Source organism: Phallusia mammillata, chromosome 6, assembly GCF_965637545.1.
Source record: "Phallusia mammillata chromosome 6, kaPhaMamm4.hap1.1, whole genome shotgun sequence".
NCBI classification, from domain to species: Eukaryota; Metazoa; Chordata; class Ascidiacea; order Phlebobranchia; family Ascidiidae; genus Phallusia; species Phallusia mammillata.
Window position 1 is genome coordinate 749303 of NC_137257.1, and position 14657 is coordinate 763959.

The following is a 14657-nucleotide window of genomic DNA, read 5'->3' on the forward strand; positions in this document are numbered from 1 at the left end:
TTTTGCTGTAAAATTCTTCATGTAAAAACATGACATAGTCACGCCGTATGTGTTGAATTCGTTGAACCGACTGTTTGGGAAAGTGCACGTGGCAAGCGCGCACCACAAACGGAAAAAATCAACATAAACACGATATAAAACGATAAAAGCGAAACGGTTGCAAACTCATTATATGTTTGGTGGCAATTTTTTTTAAGCTAATAAAATCAGTTTAAACGCGTTCGAGATGAGCAATAATAAAGGGACGTTAAAATCGAGTCAACGTTGGCAAAAAAAAATTCCAAATCAAATCACTACAAAAAGAATTTGTGAAAAAAGGCGAAAAAAAAGGACAAAACAAAACACAAAATTGTAGGTGATGCAATTTTTCAAGCAAACTGCAAAACTAAAACCAATTCAGCAAATAAATTGGAATGTTTAAAATTCAGTTATGCGTTTCACCTTTAAGGCAATAAAATCTGTTTTCGCGTTTTTCCTTTAAACAGGAAATTCAAAAGAGGGGGAATTCCCCTGCATACAATTCTAGAATGTCATGATACATAAAACGGTCGCTATTGGCAACGGAATGCGCGGGAAAACAAATAAGCGAAGCGCGAGGCAAGAAAACGAGTTTCGTTAAAAAAACTGTTCGTTGTTTTATAAATTTAGTTTGAAATAACTTTACAGAATGTTTACAATTAGCATCAAGAAAAAATAGAAAACTCTAAAATCACAATTCAAAAAGCAGAAATATTTTAACAACAACGAAAGTAAAAGACAACATACAGACAGGAATCAAAGATATAAAATATATTTACTTCAGTTTTAACAGACCAAACCGGATTTGCAATATAGTTACAAAGTTATTTGAAAAGTGTTATTACAAAAAGTTTGGAGTTTTAAATCAGAATTTGACGGGAAAATTCGTTTTTCTGTGGTCAGTTTTGATGGAAAAGTGAGTAACAAAGCCCAAAAAGCCATTTCGTTGACTAAAATTTAAAATCCATTGTTCAAAGTCAACACACAACACTTGTACATCAGGTGGGATTCGAACCCGCAACCTCATGACTAGTAAACCCGTGTTTGATTTTCTCTCACATGAGCCAGGTCTTTCTTCATCTTGTCAAACCACTTTTTAAGCGAGGTATTTTCGGCCACTAAGCGCTGATATTCGATCGCGAGTCTGTTGCCTTCCTCGTTTTCCATTTCATCTCGTTCAAGTTCATTGTGAAGCTGCTGTCGACGTTGCTTCAGTAAAATGATTTCAGTCTGCAACGAGAGCATAGTTGAAGGTCAGCAACTAACGTTAATCTACTAGTAACAAACTGCTAGATATATTATTAATGTTTAATGTCCAATGTTCGCACGCGAGATGGTTTTTCATGGCACGCCAACCAATTTGCGTGTTTATATTGAAGTAACAATTGAACCTGTTACACTGCTTGTTTATAGTTTTGTCTTAAAATTTAGGCTTACATGTACAAAACACTCTGCTTTCTCTTTATTATTGATATCTGCTGGCACGAACCACTATTATTTAGAAAAACGTTGGCACGCGAGGTCATTAACACATGGAAATAACAAGTAAATTGGCACGCGTCGCCTAAAAGGTTGCCGGAGTTCTCTGGCAGTTACGTTTTTATTTAAATAAATGCAAATTAATCAACAAAAGCTGCTATCATGACCGCCAGTGCATAAGCTATTGGTAAAAAAAGTTTCTCAAGAGAACTACAGTCAAATTTTACAGACAGGTTCCTAAACACAATGAATTGAAAAAGGGTCTGTGCTGCAGTAGAATCGTAAACAACTGCATCAGCAATGCGGCAAATGCGCATTGTGTGGTTGTAGAAAGGGGTTCAAAGCTATGGTTCCCTCCGTTTCCTGTGTCACCACCCCTTCCAACCACTCTATTCCTCTAAGGCAACAACTGACATGAAAAAATTATGGCATATACGTGGCCACCTGCACCACATGCAAAGAACAATACGTCGGGCAAACGAAAAACCGTTTTAGCACAAGATGGAATGCACACAAATCAACGTGGCGAACAGGGGACGTAACAGACAGCAAGAGCGACAAGATGGCGTTGGCAAAACATTACCTAATCTCCCATCCCTGTCTACAAAAAAACAAACCGGACATATCAAGTTGTTTTTCGGTAATATTTGTTGAAGAGCCGCCTATGAGCCGGTTAGATATTTGTGAGGACAAATGGTTGAACGACCTAAAGGCGTCCATAAACATACAACCAATGATTTTGCCACGGGTAAAGTAATCAGCCTTCTGACACCTTGTACGCACGACCCCTTATCACTTAATGACGTCATCGCCTTCTAACGTGTGTTAGTTTTTTCGCTTGCTACCGGCGCCTTTATTGCCACCCCTTTTTAACAGTCAGTTAGCTTTGGTGTTAGTTGCAGACCTTCTCCATTGTTTTTCACCGCTTTAGTCTGATTTTGCGGCTGTATTTTACCGTAGTATTTTACCGTTTTAGCTTTTATGTGTTTTTATCGTTCTTTTCTTTTTAGACGGAAACTGACGATGCCCAAATAGGCGAAATTAATATTTCTGTTTTTCAAAAATAAAACATTACACTGACGCTGATCGTCTGCTGCTCTTTTTGAGTACATTTTGTATGCAACTGCATCAGTTTATCATATTTACCTGCACTCTGGAGTATTGCTCTGCAAGCAAGCAGTGCCTCTGATAAATGTCCATTGACTTCTTGGATGAAGTAGTTGGTGGGAGAGGTTGAAGGTGGAGTTCGAGTGTGATGTAAGCTCGGGGGAGCGAATCACATTGAGAATTGTTGTCTGCAAACAAACATACAAATGGATGCTGTTGAATAACGGTGTTAATTGAATTCAGTTGGTCACATTTGGATTTTTTAACCAAAAATTCGTCAAGAGAAAGCTGCATTATTTGCATATTTGGTTCAAATGCATAAACTAAGGATGACAATTTGAAAACATGCTTAACGGGATTCACCTGTAATATGTTTGTTTGTGCTGGGCTTAATATCATGCTGTAACAATGAATTACAAATGTTTAAACCTAAATTTCTTGCGTTAGGGGTAAAATTTTATATAAACCAGGCAGAAAGGACACACACACTTCAAGTACAAAAAAAAAAAAAACAAACACAGAAAACTCTACATTAAAACCTCTGAACATTTGCGTAAAACTTAGTTAAACCCAACAGAGGTATCAAATTTAAGAATAAACTTTATGGAAAAAATAAAATGAAAGTATTTTTTAAAGTCAAAACAGGTCTTGATAGACAAAAGAAAATGCTTAGTGTTAGTGACTTGCAAAAAGGTTGTCACATGCAGAAACATAGTTGAAAAGTTTACCACTGTGGTTTACCTGTAGGCTGACCAGCATCTACGAAGACCCCAGGCACTCCCGGGGTAGGAGTGGGTATAGGAGGTGGATTGGTCGGCGTGGGAGTTTGGGGAACAAGCACAGATACTGGGGCAAGACTGGGAGGTGAAGCTTTTCTTGGAGCAGGTCTGCATAACACAAACATATATGCTGTACAATGTACATTATACTCAGGGGGTAGAATGCAAGTCCTGGAAAGACTCCTGTCGTAGGCTGGATTTTCTAGCCTACGCCTTTCATATGGTTGTGAATGCTTGGTGACCGGCTGATTCGGTATGGTACTGTACTGTGATTTTTACTGTATTATTTTGAAATAAATATAAAAAAAACTGGAGTATTGTTAGATGTTTACACTATTCAATACAGCCTATCTCTTGCCGCCTGCTGCACTGAAGAGACCTTATAGGTTGAAACAGTGTGCACTGTCTGCAGCTTAAATATGGAAAACAGTTGTAAAGTAATTAAATTTCATTGAAACATAAGTAATATCAACTTTATTATCTTCTTATTTTCTAATTGACATTTTAAACTTTCGAATATCCCACCAATAACATATAACCTACATCCTGTAACCATAGGGTGCTTTGAACTTTAACATGATTTACAATAAAATCAAGGAAATTTTTGTAGTTACCGTCCCTGACAGGGGCTAGCTGACCGAGAGCCAAGTGGGGTCCCTCGTTGGGGTTCAAGGGGTAAATGCTCAATTTCAGCGATGAGATCTGCTGAAGAACGGCGATTTCGTTTCTTTCCTGCATCTCCAATAACTGTTGAAAGTTGTAAATTACTAATAAACTCTATAAAATGTGTTTTATGGTCATTGACAAAAGAATTGTACATCAAATGCAATGTTTTGTTATTTCAATTACAAACATTATTATGTTGCTGTAACTACCAAATCTATTAGAATTGCAAAAATATGCACAACTAATGTAAAACTGTTTTAATGCTGTAGATTTTCAGGCCAATACAACTTCTAAACCTGAATATTTGATAATTAAAGTTCACCACAAAAAATTTTTCAAAACAAAATTTCTCATGAGTTGAGAACACACATGAGTTTTGAAAAAAAACTTTTGAAAAATTGAAAAATTGAAATTCACATGATGGTTTCAGATTGTTTTTGTCTCTGAACTGTGAACAAATCTACTCTTTTCAAAATGTTTTATTGCATTTAAGGTTTTCATATTATAAGCCTAAACAACTGGATCCCAAATTGTGAACCATGGTATACATAGCATTCGATCACAATGTAGTTAAACATGTGCTTCAAAGATTTATAATAGTATATCTTGTTATGTTTTAAAAATGAAAAATAAAAATTCTTTACCTAAATCAAAAGTGTAAAAACACCGCCCTAGACCCGAACATCACTTACTGATAGTTTGAATAAAGCCTCAGTGGCACAAAACCACAATTAAACGTTGAATTTAGGTCTGCAAAAAAACTGCTCAAATCCTATGAAGCCATACTGCTTAATGTGTTTTAACTACATACCAAATTAACATGCATCATATACAGGTATGCACCAAGCACTTATGGATCTGCACAACACCATAAAACTGTCAAAACTTTGAAAATTGTTTCCCTTTGAAACATCAACTGTCAATAACCAGATGTGCAAATTAGTAGCTACAAATAAGTCATTCATTAAAAACTGGATTAAATCTAATTAAAATCACTCATTGTTGGTGATTCCAAAACCAATCTACCACGCATAATTACTACGGTGATTTGCAATCTACATTATACCTGGACCCCGTATCGGATCATACGGAACCTCCAACTTGTTGCCGTACGACGAAGCACGACGGTGACCTTTCTTAAATGTTCGACCTTGACAAAGTCGGCATGACAACAGACGATAACGTGACGATTAAATCTTAGTGCAATGTCAAAAACTGGCTAAATGATGAATTTGCAACAAGACAAGCAAGCATATAGACAAATTTCACAACATAGATCTGTGTTTTTATCTTTGGACTTTCCAGAAAAAATGGGTTTTCCAACAAGCTTGGTGCAACAAAAACAACCAACAAACACCATTTGCTGAATTTTTTGCACAAAAGGTAGCAGGTTTTTTAAAATTTGGATACTCAACATAAAAGGCCCATTTAAACTTTGTCCAAATTAGGCGAAGACCTGGATTAACCGATGCTGGCTAGTTAAAGTCTTACCACATTACAAACCATTTGAACCTGAAGTTTTATCCAATTTAGGCGAAGATCCAAATTAACTGAGTCTGGTTTAACCCAGGTTTACTGTATTACACTTAACCGACTCAAACTTGACTGAAAAAACCATTTTGCACAAGCTAAGATGTATGAGCAGCATTCACTACAGTGTGAGACTCACTTGATGTCTCGGGGGTGGCTTTCTGAGGGTCGGGGGTGTGCGATCTCGATCTTACTCTCGACTCAATCACATCCTTAAAAAAAATTGGTTTTAAATCTTCAGGGTAACATGATAGACAATCTCAAACAAGTGTCAAAGTATATTTGAATGCAAATTGTAAAACTCCCAACAAGTGGAAATGTTCTGCATGAAACCAGGTTTAGAGCAGCCAACTTAGAAGGTGCATATGCTTTCATTCATCGTGTTGATTTTATATATGATTCTCATTGCAGAGCATGGTATGATAAATACAAGGTGAATGTTTTAGGGTCCACTGCTACAAAGAGCTGATTTTGTACGATTATGGTCTATCAGATACAAGATAAAAGTGGAGAAGTAAATAAAAAATCCATGACAAATGTTAACACTGCAGCTTCCACAGTTTTGCAAGAACTAACTTGCTGCTTCTTCATGAAACAACAAAACCCTTTCATTATTTCACAACATGTCACACCTGTGCTTGAGACAAAGATGGTGACGATCCGACCCGCGATCTCATGAGAGAAGCAACACCAGGATGTACCGAGCGGTTCTTCCGTACCGTGTCACTTATTGTGCTTATGTGGGTTTCGCGCATGCTGAAATATATGTAAAATATCCTCAACGAATCACAACCAATAATAAATTTAAATTGATTACATTGATTCAAAAAGCCAAAGCCAATTGGTAAACATAAATTAAAATCACATTTTTTGTCCAATTTGTTGTTTTTTACTGAGAATGTATGTAATAGTTTTGTTTAGTTTCATACAATTTATTAAGTGACAGGTGTTTTTAATATATAGATTGCAAACAGCACTTATTGTCCAGTGTTAAGCCAAATGGTAAATTAACTATAAAAATCTAAAGCTGGCAGTAAGTTCAGTCGACAACTGTTTTGCAAACAATTCTTTTCTTTGTTGTAGGTAAAAAATTAAACCACTATTTCCGGGGGGGAAAAACAAACCAAGCATTTGTTTCTAAAAGAGTCAAGCAAGTGAAATTCCACCAACCTGTCAGATAGACTGTATTCATACGACGAGTTTGTGCCTGAACTTGTTCCATCGTGATGTGGAAACACGAGCGGAGTTTGACCTCCGGGAAATAACTTCATCAAATCCGTCATCGCATCGACAACTTCGTCCATACTTGGTCGCTCATTTGGTTTCGAAGACCAACATCTTAACAAGAACATTTGGTAATCAAAACTGGTTTTAATAGACTGTTTATGTTTATCACTAAGGAGCACACTTGGCAGTGGCTGGTAATCTATTTCATACTAGAGTAGTGGCAACAGTGGAAAACTCGTCATTTATTGTTTGATCTTCCAATAAAAGCAATGTTTATTGGTTGACTAAACTTTCACCCAATATTAGGGTAATTTGTCACAAAATAGACCATTTCCCAAACATTAACATTACAATAAAGGCGTAATGTGTTATATAACTTTTTTCTTCATTTTGTGTATCAGAACTATCCCCAGATTGTTTCACATACACACTGCACCTCTGCAGAAAATTACTAAAACTCTCACACCCAATTATTTTGATCAACCCCTTTTTTACTCATGCAGAAGAAACTTGCACCCAGTTGAAAGTGTTGTTTTAACACTTGTTATATGGGGTCATTCGTACATACATGTTTGACAAAGCACCAAGTAACACCAGAAAAACTCTTCATACAATTCCTTATGTTTACTGCTTACACCAGGCTGCACATGTTCCAGTCATTTACAACAAAACACAATACCTTGACATGAGCTGTTCAACGGGACGAGGACATCCTTGTATAAGATTGGGTCTGGCTCCAGTGTGAACCGCCCACATTATGCGGAAGGCTGGACCACCAAGTTCATCAAATGGTTTCCTTCTTGTCAGGACCTGAAAGGTTTGCATGTTAACACAAACTTTTGTTTTCGATTTGTTTATTATAAAATGACAAAAACTTGTTTAGTGATTATTTTTTGGCAACAATTTAATCAGATAACTTATAAGGAAAGTTAACATAATGTGTTTCTATGTGTTTGCATGCCGTTATATTTCTTATTAAATCTAGTTGTATGCATTTTGTTTAGACAGAATCTACTTTAAAAATAAGAAAAAGTTTTGGAAAATATTTTATCATCCCTTTGACATCTGTATGAAATCATTGAAGGTCATTGAAGGTCACAAATAAACGTTTTGCTAAATGCGTGGTAAAATCATGATTGCAGTGTGGCAACGGATTGTTGAATTTACCTCCCAGATAATGATTCCCCAGCTAAAGACATCACACTTCTCACTATACTGACAACCCTCGAAAACCTCAGGAGCCATCCATGCTGCAGAACCCTGAATAAAGTAAATGACAGAATTTAAAATTAGGAAATGTGATTCACAACTGTCTCTGTTTACACAAATGGTTTAAAAACTGAAAAGGATTTCCTCTTGAAATAAATGCAAACAAACTATGTGAAGATAAAGTTGTCTAAACTACCAGCTATAGTTAGATGTTTTGGATGTCAGGCAAATATATATATCTTGCAAAATACTAATTGACTAAATTTGTTACTCTAAATATATTTTTTGTTCTTGCTTATTTAATCACATAACAGTTATTATCGACATGTTGCCTGTTGGAGGGACTAACGTAGCTCAGTTTACACACTTTTAGCTGACTGCATTGGGTTAGAATTAGAGATGTACCGAATATTCGGTTTGCCGAATTTTTTCGGCCGAATCGATCATTTTTGCAAAGATTCGGTTTCGGCCGAATAATTTGTTGCGATTCGGCCGGAACCGAATTTTTTACGAAAACAAATTTAAAGCGTTAAACGTGTCTTTTCTGCTTATTAAGGTCCATGCAATCTTTCAAAAGCCCAAATATAACAAAAATTCCGTCAATGTTTATCTTTTTCAACACATTATCGTTTTTCCCACGTTAGTCAAAAAAATTAGTAATTCATTGGCAGGTTGCCAATCATGCTTAAGGCAATTTTAAACCCCACAGAACTGAAATAAGGACAAAACACAACTATTTTGCACTGGCTGCCTGGTAGATAAACATTTTTTTCACGTCAAACGCGAAGCGTACGACTTCGCGTGACGTATAAATAATTCGGTCGATTCGGCCGAATTTATTCAGCAATATCGCCGAATATTCGGTTTCGGCCGAATCGAAATTTAGCCGATTCGGTACATCACTAGTTAGAATGTACCTTGTTATTGGTCATATGTGTGTGTTGATCGCATGCTGTCCCAAAATCACAAATTTTCAACACTGTGCCTTGATTGGTGAGAAGGAGGCTACAAAATAAAAGTTGGATTTAAAAGCTGCAGTGCAAAAACTTTAATGTTTAATATCAAGAAATGGCATGAACAAAATCATGGAACTTTAAAACGTTTCATGATGAAAACATTTGATTCACCCAAGGCACAAAAAGTCAAAATATTATTCTGCCAAGTTTAGGGTAAAGTATCACTGATTTAGTATATCAAATAAAACTTAAATTCTTCTTGTGGAAAATGATTTCAAAATCAATTTGTTTGCAACAATTTTGTCTTTTGTGTTTAGAATTACATAGCGTATAGTAAAACCACGTTTTATAATTGCTACATCACAGAGTTACACCCTGCTACTACAAGTTTCACATACTTTGGTGGCTTGAGATCTCTATGGATGAGGGCTTTAGGTTTCATCCCATGTAGATAAGCCACCCCGGTAGCACATTGTAAACACCAACTCATAGCGTGACCCGATGTGTAGTGAGGCTGGCGACCTGGTCCATGAAGCACTGAAAATAGATTGTAAATGTTCCATTGTTTGTTCATTTGTTCATTGTAATATCAGATAATACAGTGTTTTTCAACCTTTTTTGGGCCGCGGAACACTTCATGCAATAAAATAATCTTGCAGAACAATACAATCTTATGATTTCCCAACGAGTCTAAATATTACACAACACTAAATCAAGCAAATCGCAATGGAACATTCCAACTAGCAATAGTGGAAAATTACATTCTTTAAACTGTGTTAAATTTGAATACCTAAAAATCTTTCACAGAGCACTAGTTTTCTGCGGAACACCGGTTGAAATCATTGAGATAGTCAATGGTCTTTCTGATAATGTATGTAACAATGCAACAGTTGACATCCCTGATAAGTTTTACATTAAACATTGTAAAGAAAAAAACTTCTCAATAAAACTAATATTGGTTTTGATACAAGAGATAAAATTGTTTGTTTTAAACTTATTATAATAAGTGATAATTATCACAGTTTCGACTTACAGTTATAAAGTGAACCACACTCTGCAAATTCCATCACAAGCGATACAGGATTTCGACAAGCTCCATACAATCGAATAATATTTGGGTGACAAACTCGCGACAACTGACGAAGCTCCGTCATAAACGCGATCCTCTCCGACTCGGATTCAATCATCTTCACAGCAACATGGATATCATGCCAGATCGCCATGTAAACCACCCCAAATGATCCTTTCCCAACAGGCTAAATAAGAAAATATAAAGCATTAGGCCCATACATGATAAGTAAGCAGCAGAGAGTGCACACTGTTTGGACCTATATCAGTGCAGCTGGTGACAAGACATAGACCGTATTGGCTAGTATAGTCTTCAAACGGCACTCGAGTTTGTTGGGAGTAGCAGGCTGAAAAGCCATGTCTCAACAATTATGTTCGATACCACAACTGGAGTGTCATTAGATGGCTACACTAGCCAATGCAGCATATGTCTTGTTGCCTTTGGCTGACTGGAATGGCGTTCCAATTAATTAAATGCTTCCAGGCCAAATGGACATGTTGTGTTTACCATAGGGACAAGTTAGCTTTTCTACAGCAATAAAATATTCCAACTAACTCACGTCTCGAATGTCCATTTCATCATAATCAATCTCCTCAATAAACCCAGGATGGGATTCCATCACTGGTGTTCCCATTCCTCCCGCATGTGCCATGGTTCACCCACAATCTCTACACCATTTCCCTACAATAGCTGGGTTTTTCTGCTAGTTTGAACAAGACAAAATCTTGTTAGGCACAGCAGCATAAACAAATAGGAAAACTGCCATTGAAAAATGAAACTGATTTACAAGAAAATTGAAATATGATAAATTATAATTATGAATGTCATTTATGTCCTACATTAAGTACAGTCACCCCTGTTACAATATTTAGGTCCTATGAATGCAGCATTGAAGTTTTTTTGAATAAAAAATTGCAGCTTAGAATACAAAAATGCTGGAAGCAAAAAATTCAAATATCACAAGTTTAATTGTTAAGTCCCACAGTCCCAGTTCCAGTCTGCCTCTTTGGAACAAACCATCTTTGTTATTCCCTATTCTGTTCAGTTTTTATTGTACAAATAACAATTTAGTCATAACTATGTGACATCCAAAATGGCATGTTTGAAGGTTTACTATCATCTTCAGGAATAGCAGAAACTTTTGTGTCCTCTTTAAACGTTCTTTTAGTTTTCTTTTGTTTTTCTTCACTTTCCTGCTTGGACGAAACTTGCGAGTACCCAAGAACATCTGAATCGTCCGGCTGTTCCTCTTTAAATCGACGCTTTTTATTCGGTTTTGTTTCTTGAACTTTTGGAGGTACGGGTGCAGGTGGCGGAGGCATTAGGTTACTTGTGGGTGCAACCGGGTCCGGGTCAACTCCTGGTGGGTTAATTGGCTCCTGTGTATCGGACAGTGGTGGAATGGGGCCAGGTACAGGTGGCGCCGCTTGGATCTCTCCAGTCTGTGTAGGTATAGGTAATGGATAAGGGTTTGTAGGGGGCACATTATATGGAGGCACTCCTGGTGGAGTGGCAAAATATGGATTGGGCATTGGTGCGAATGGAGCAGCTGGCATTGGCATTCTTGGTTGAGTTGGATAAGCAGAAAACTTGTTTTGTTGAAGTCTATGTTGAGAACTAAAACTGTTTCTGGACATGTAGGTGGTGAGGTCGTTTTTTACTGTGTCAATTAGGTTTCGAACAAGTTTCTTTGCTGAATCGACACCAGTTTGTGTGTTATGACTGATAAACACATACATGGCTTCGAATGCTTCCCTGCCAGAAGTCGGCTCGATAAAACCTGAACCACGACCACGAAGAATTACTTTTGCACCAGTTGAATTAGCAACAAAGTTAAAGTTCGTGTAGTTTTGACCAATGAGTTTGGTTTTCAGGTCAAAGTCTTTTGAGGCATGGTCAAGACCCACAAAAACTTTCTCCTGCATGTAACTGCCAGTAGGCAGAGTTGGCTGTCCAACAGGTGGGATTATCGGTTTTTGAGGTAACTGTGAAATTCCTGTTAAACCGCCAGTTACATTTGTGTTGGATGAGGCTACAGGATGCTTTGAAATCATTTCTCGAAGTTTTGAGAGAGCCATGTCCACTTTAAGTTTTAATGGAGATTGGATAAACAAGTGTAGCTGCTTCTCAATCCCATTAAGACGAGACTTCTCCTCAACAGTAAGGCACTGTCCTTTCGAAGATATCGAGGCACCGGTTTGTGTACCAACTCCATCCAACACGGAACTTTGAAGAAAATGAGAGCGAACACTCACGGGAAGATCATTGATGTCAATTTTGGCAACATAAGAGTCAAACACCTTAGTTGTAGGGGAAATTTGAATTATGTTTAAAAGCGTGTTTGTGGTAGAAACTGGTGCCAAAACCGGTTTCAGCAAAGTTTCATCGGAAAGTTTTCCTTTTGCTCTGAGGTTTGCATTAATCTTTGCAGCTGCAAGAGCTGCCGCCTGTTTGGGGTCAACCACAGATGGTGGAGGTGGAACTACTCCCAAAGGATGATCTGTAAATTTGGACTTCCGAGATTTTCCATTAGTTGCAACAGGCGTGTCAGTAAATTTAGACATTCTTGTTTTCTGCTCGGCAGGTCTCGCAGATGGAACTTGGAATAACGGTTCTGGAGGTTTCATGTCAGTTTTAGATGTGTCATTTTTAGGGTTGCTCATCTTGAAAATATACAAAGCAGTTTTATCGACGCTTCTGAAATGGAACAGAAACTAAACCATAACAGTTTAGTTCGCTGTTAAAATTTGTTTTTCTCACTGAGAATTTACAATCGTAAGGATAATTACTTAATTAAGTAGGTGTTTTGTGCAACCATTTATGAACCTCCTGCGTTCTACACCAGCTTGCAAGAACGATTTGCACTAACGGACGAAACATGTCACAAATTATTTGTAAACTTTTTTTGCTTTACCCGACCAACATACAGCAAATATTGTATAAATTATTAGGCAACACTTTAACGCAGATTAAACTTTAATTTACAAATACCTCTGCCAAACTAATGGCTTTCAACGTGTTTATTAAAAACAAACAAAATGCAAAACACAACTTTCTCAGGAAAAGTTTCCCACTCGAATTAATTTTAAATCCCATGATGGAAAAAAACATATCAGGAAAAACATCATTTTATTTTCAACTACCTACTCCTTTTCATAACTTTATAATACTATTATTCTTTAAATTAATATACTCACGGTATATCATTTTACAGATACCAGCAGAATCTATTAGTTAAACTTTTGTAAGTTAACTATGTGTTTTATTTTAAATGTTTTGTTCTCATTGCATAATAAAAAAAATTTGGAAAAAAAAGTAATTAGGAAAAACACAATCTTGTGACGCCAATTCACTTTTAATCAGCTAAAATTGTTTTTAGCATATATTGTATTTCAAATTTTTTGTGTGTTTTAGGCGTACCAATAAAGTTTGTGTGAAATTTGTCAACTATAAAAGGATGCCATGTACAGGTGGTTACTTTTACACAGCAATGTCTCATAATGTAGGTGGTGACCCCAGTTATTGCCTATTGCAACACGAGGCAATTCAAGATTTTTGAATTCAGAAAAATATTCCAGTGTTTAACTTAACGGTTTAACATCGACACTTAAACAACGTTTTCTAAACGAAAACCATCTGCCATAGGCTACGTTAAAATAAAATATGGTGTGATTTCTAAAGACAAAACTTAATATTTGCAGGGGGGGCACTACAGGTGTTTTAATTTGTTAGCTCTATGGCGCTCCATAGCGATTAATGTGGTAGCATTATTAAAGCACCGGCGGAAAAGCAAAAAGCAAAACGGAAAAACTCGTTGGTCGTGTGCTGGTATGTGATGTGTTAAATACTCCCGCGTACTTGGGCTTAATCCAGTGGAAGGAATCAATAATGCATAAAGTCTGGAAAACAAACGAATAAAAACTACCGGAAAAAGAGAGAAGTTGAGGCGTAAGTCGGCCAAACTAATTACAATTTCACTTTTCCCTTAACCCCGTTTACGTTGCGGAATAATAAGAAAAACACGCAACGTTTTCATTTTATTCCCACTTTCCTGTTGATGAATTATTTAAAGCGAAGTCGTTTTCCAACTGAAAACTTCGGCACTGTAATCACATAGGTGGGTTTGCTGTGAAACTTATACAGGTATAACAGTGCTCAATGACCGACCTGCAGCGAGGGTTAAATTTGAATGCTTGGAAGTTTTGTTCGCAATCGAACAAGATTAAAGTGAGCGATGTTTGCTAGCGAACCTGAAGCGGGTTTTCTTACCAGCTTTGTGCAGCCAACCCTGACGGCATTTAGAAACGTCGAAAATGAATGTGGAAAATAACGGCCCAAATAGACGCAGAAAGCGACATGCTATATTTTTCAAACGTTTCGGCAAATGCTCATGTCTGCATCAGTGATATTAGTTACACCCAGGTTTTTTTTAAGGTTTGGTTTGGGTGACCGCTAAGTAGTTTTAAGAGACCGCAAGTGTTTCATTTAAATACCAAAAAATAGCCATATTTGCTTAAACGAATTATTTATTAGGCTACTGGCAAATTTTGGGAAACCGCTGGAGAAATTTGGGGGACCGTTTCGGTCCCCCAAAACACCTTAAAAAAACACTGGTTA

General features: G+C 36.9%; 2 protein-coding genes across 2 annotated transcripts; both read right to left on the minus strand.

Annotated features, from left to right (window-relative positions):
* Positions 1-52: 52 nt before the first annotated feature.
* LOC145234649 (mitogen-activated protein kinase kinase kinase 7-like) lies at positions 53-10765 on the minus strand. The gene is made up of 13 exons (XM_080099362.1): positions 10600-10765; positions 10005-10227; positions 9370-9508; positions 8933-9020; positions 7974-8066; positions 7486-7616; positions 6750-6917; positions 6212-6335; positions 5719-5791; positions 3998-4130; positions 3346-3491; positions 2644-2792; positions 53-1248 (listed from the first exon to the last, which is right to left on the minus strand). The coding sequence occupies exons 1-13, from the start codon at positions 10690-10692 to the stop codon at positions 1048-1050; spliced, it is 1761 nt and encodes a 586-aa protein (XP_079955488.1). The 5' UTR covers positions 10693-10765; the 3' UTR covers positions 53-1047.
* An 8-nt stretch (positions 10766-10773) lies between these two features.
* LOC145234650 (KH homology domain-containing protein 4-like) lies at positions 10774-13045 on the minus strand. The gene has a single exon (XM_080099365.1). The coding sequence runs from the start codon at positions 12701-12703 to the stop codon at positions 11108-11110; it is 1596 nt and encodes a 531-aa protein (XP_079955491.1). The 5' UTR covers positions 12704-13045; the 3' UTR covers positions 10774-11107.
* Between the last annotated feature and the right edge of the window lie 1612 nt (positions 13046-14657).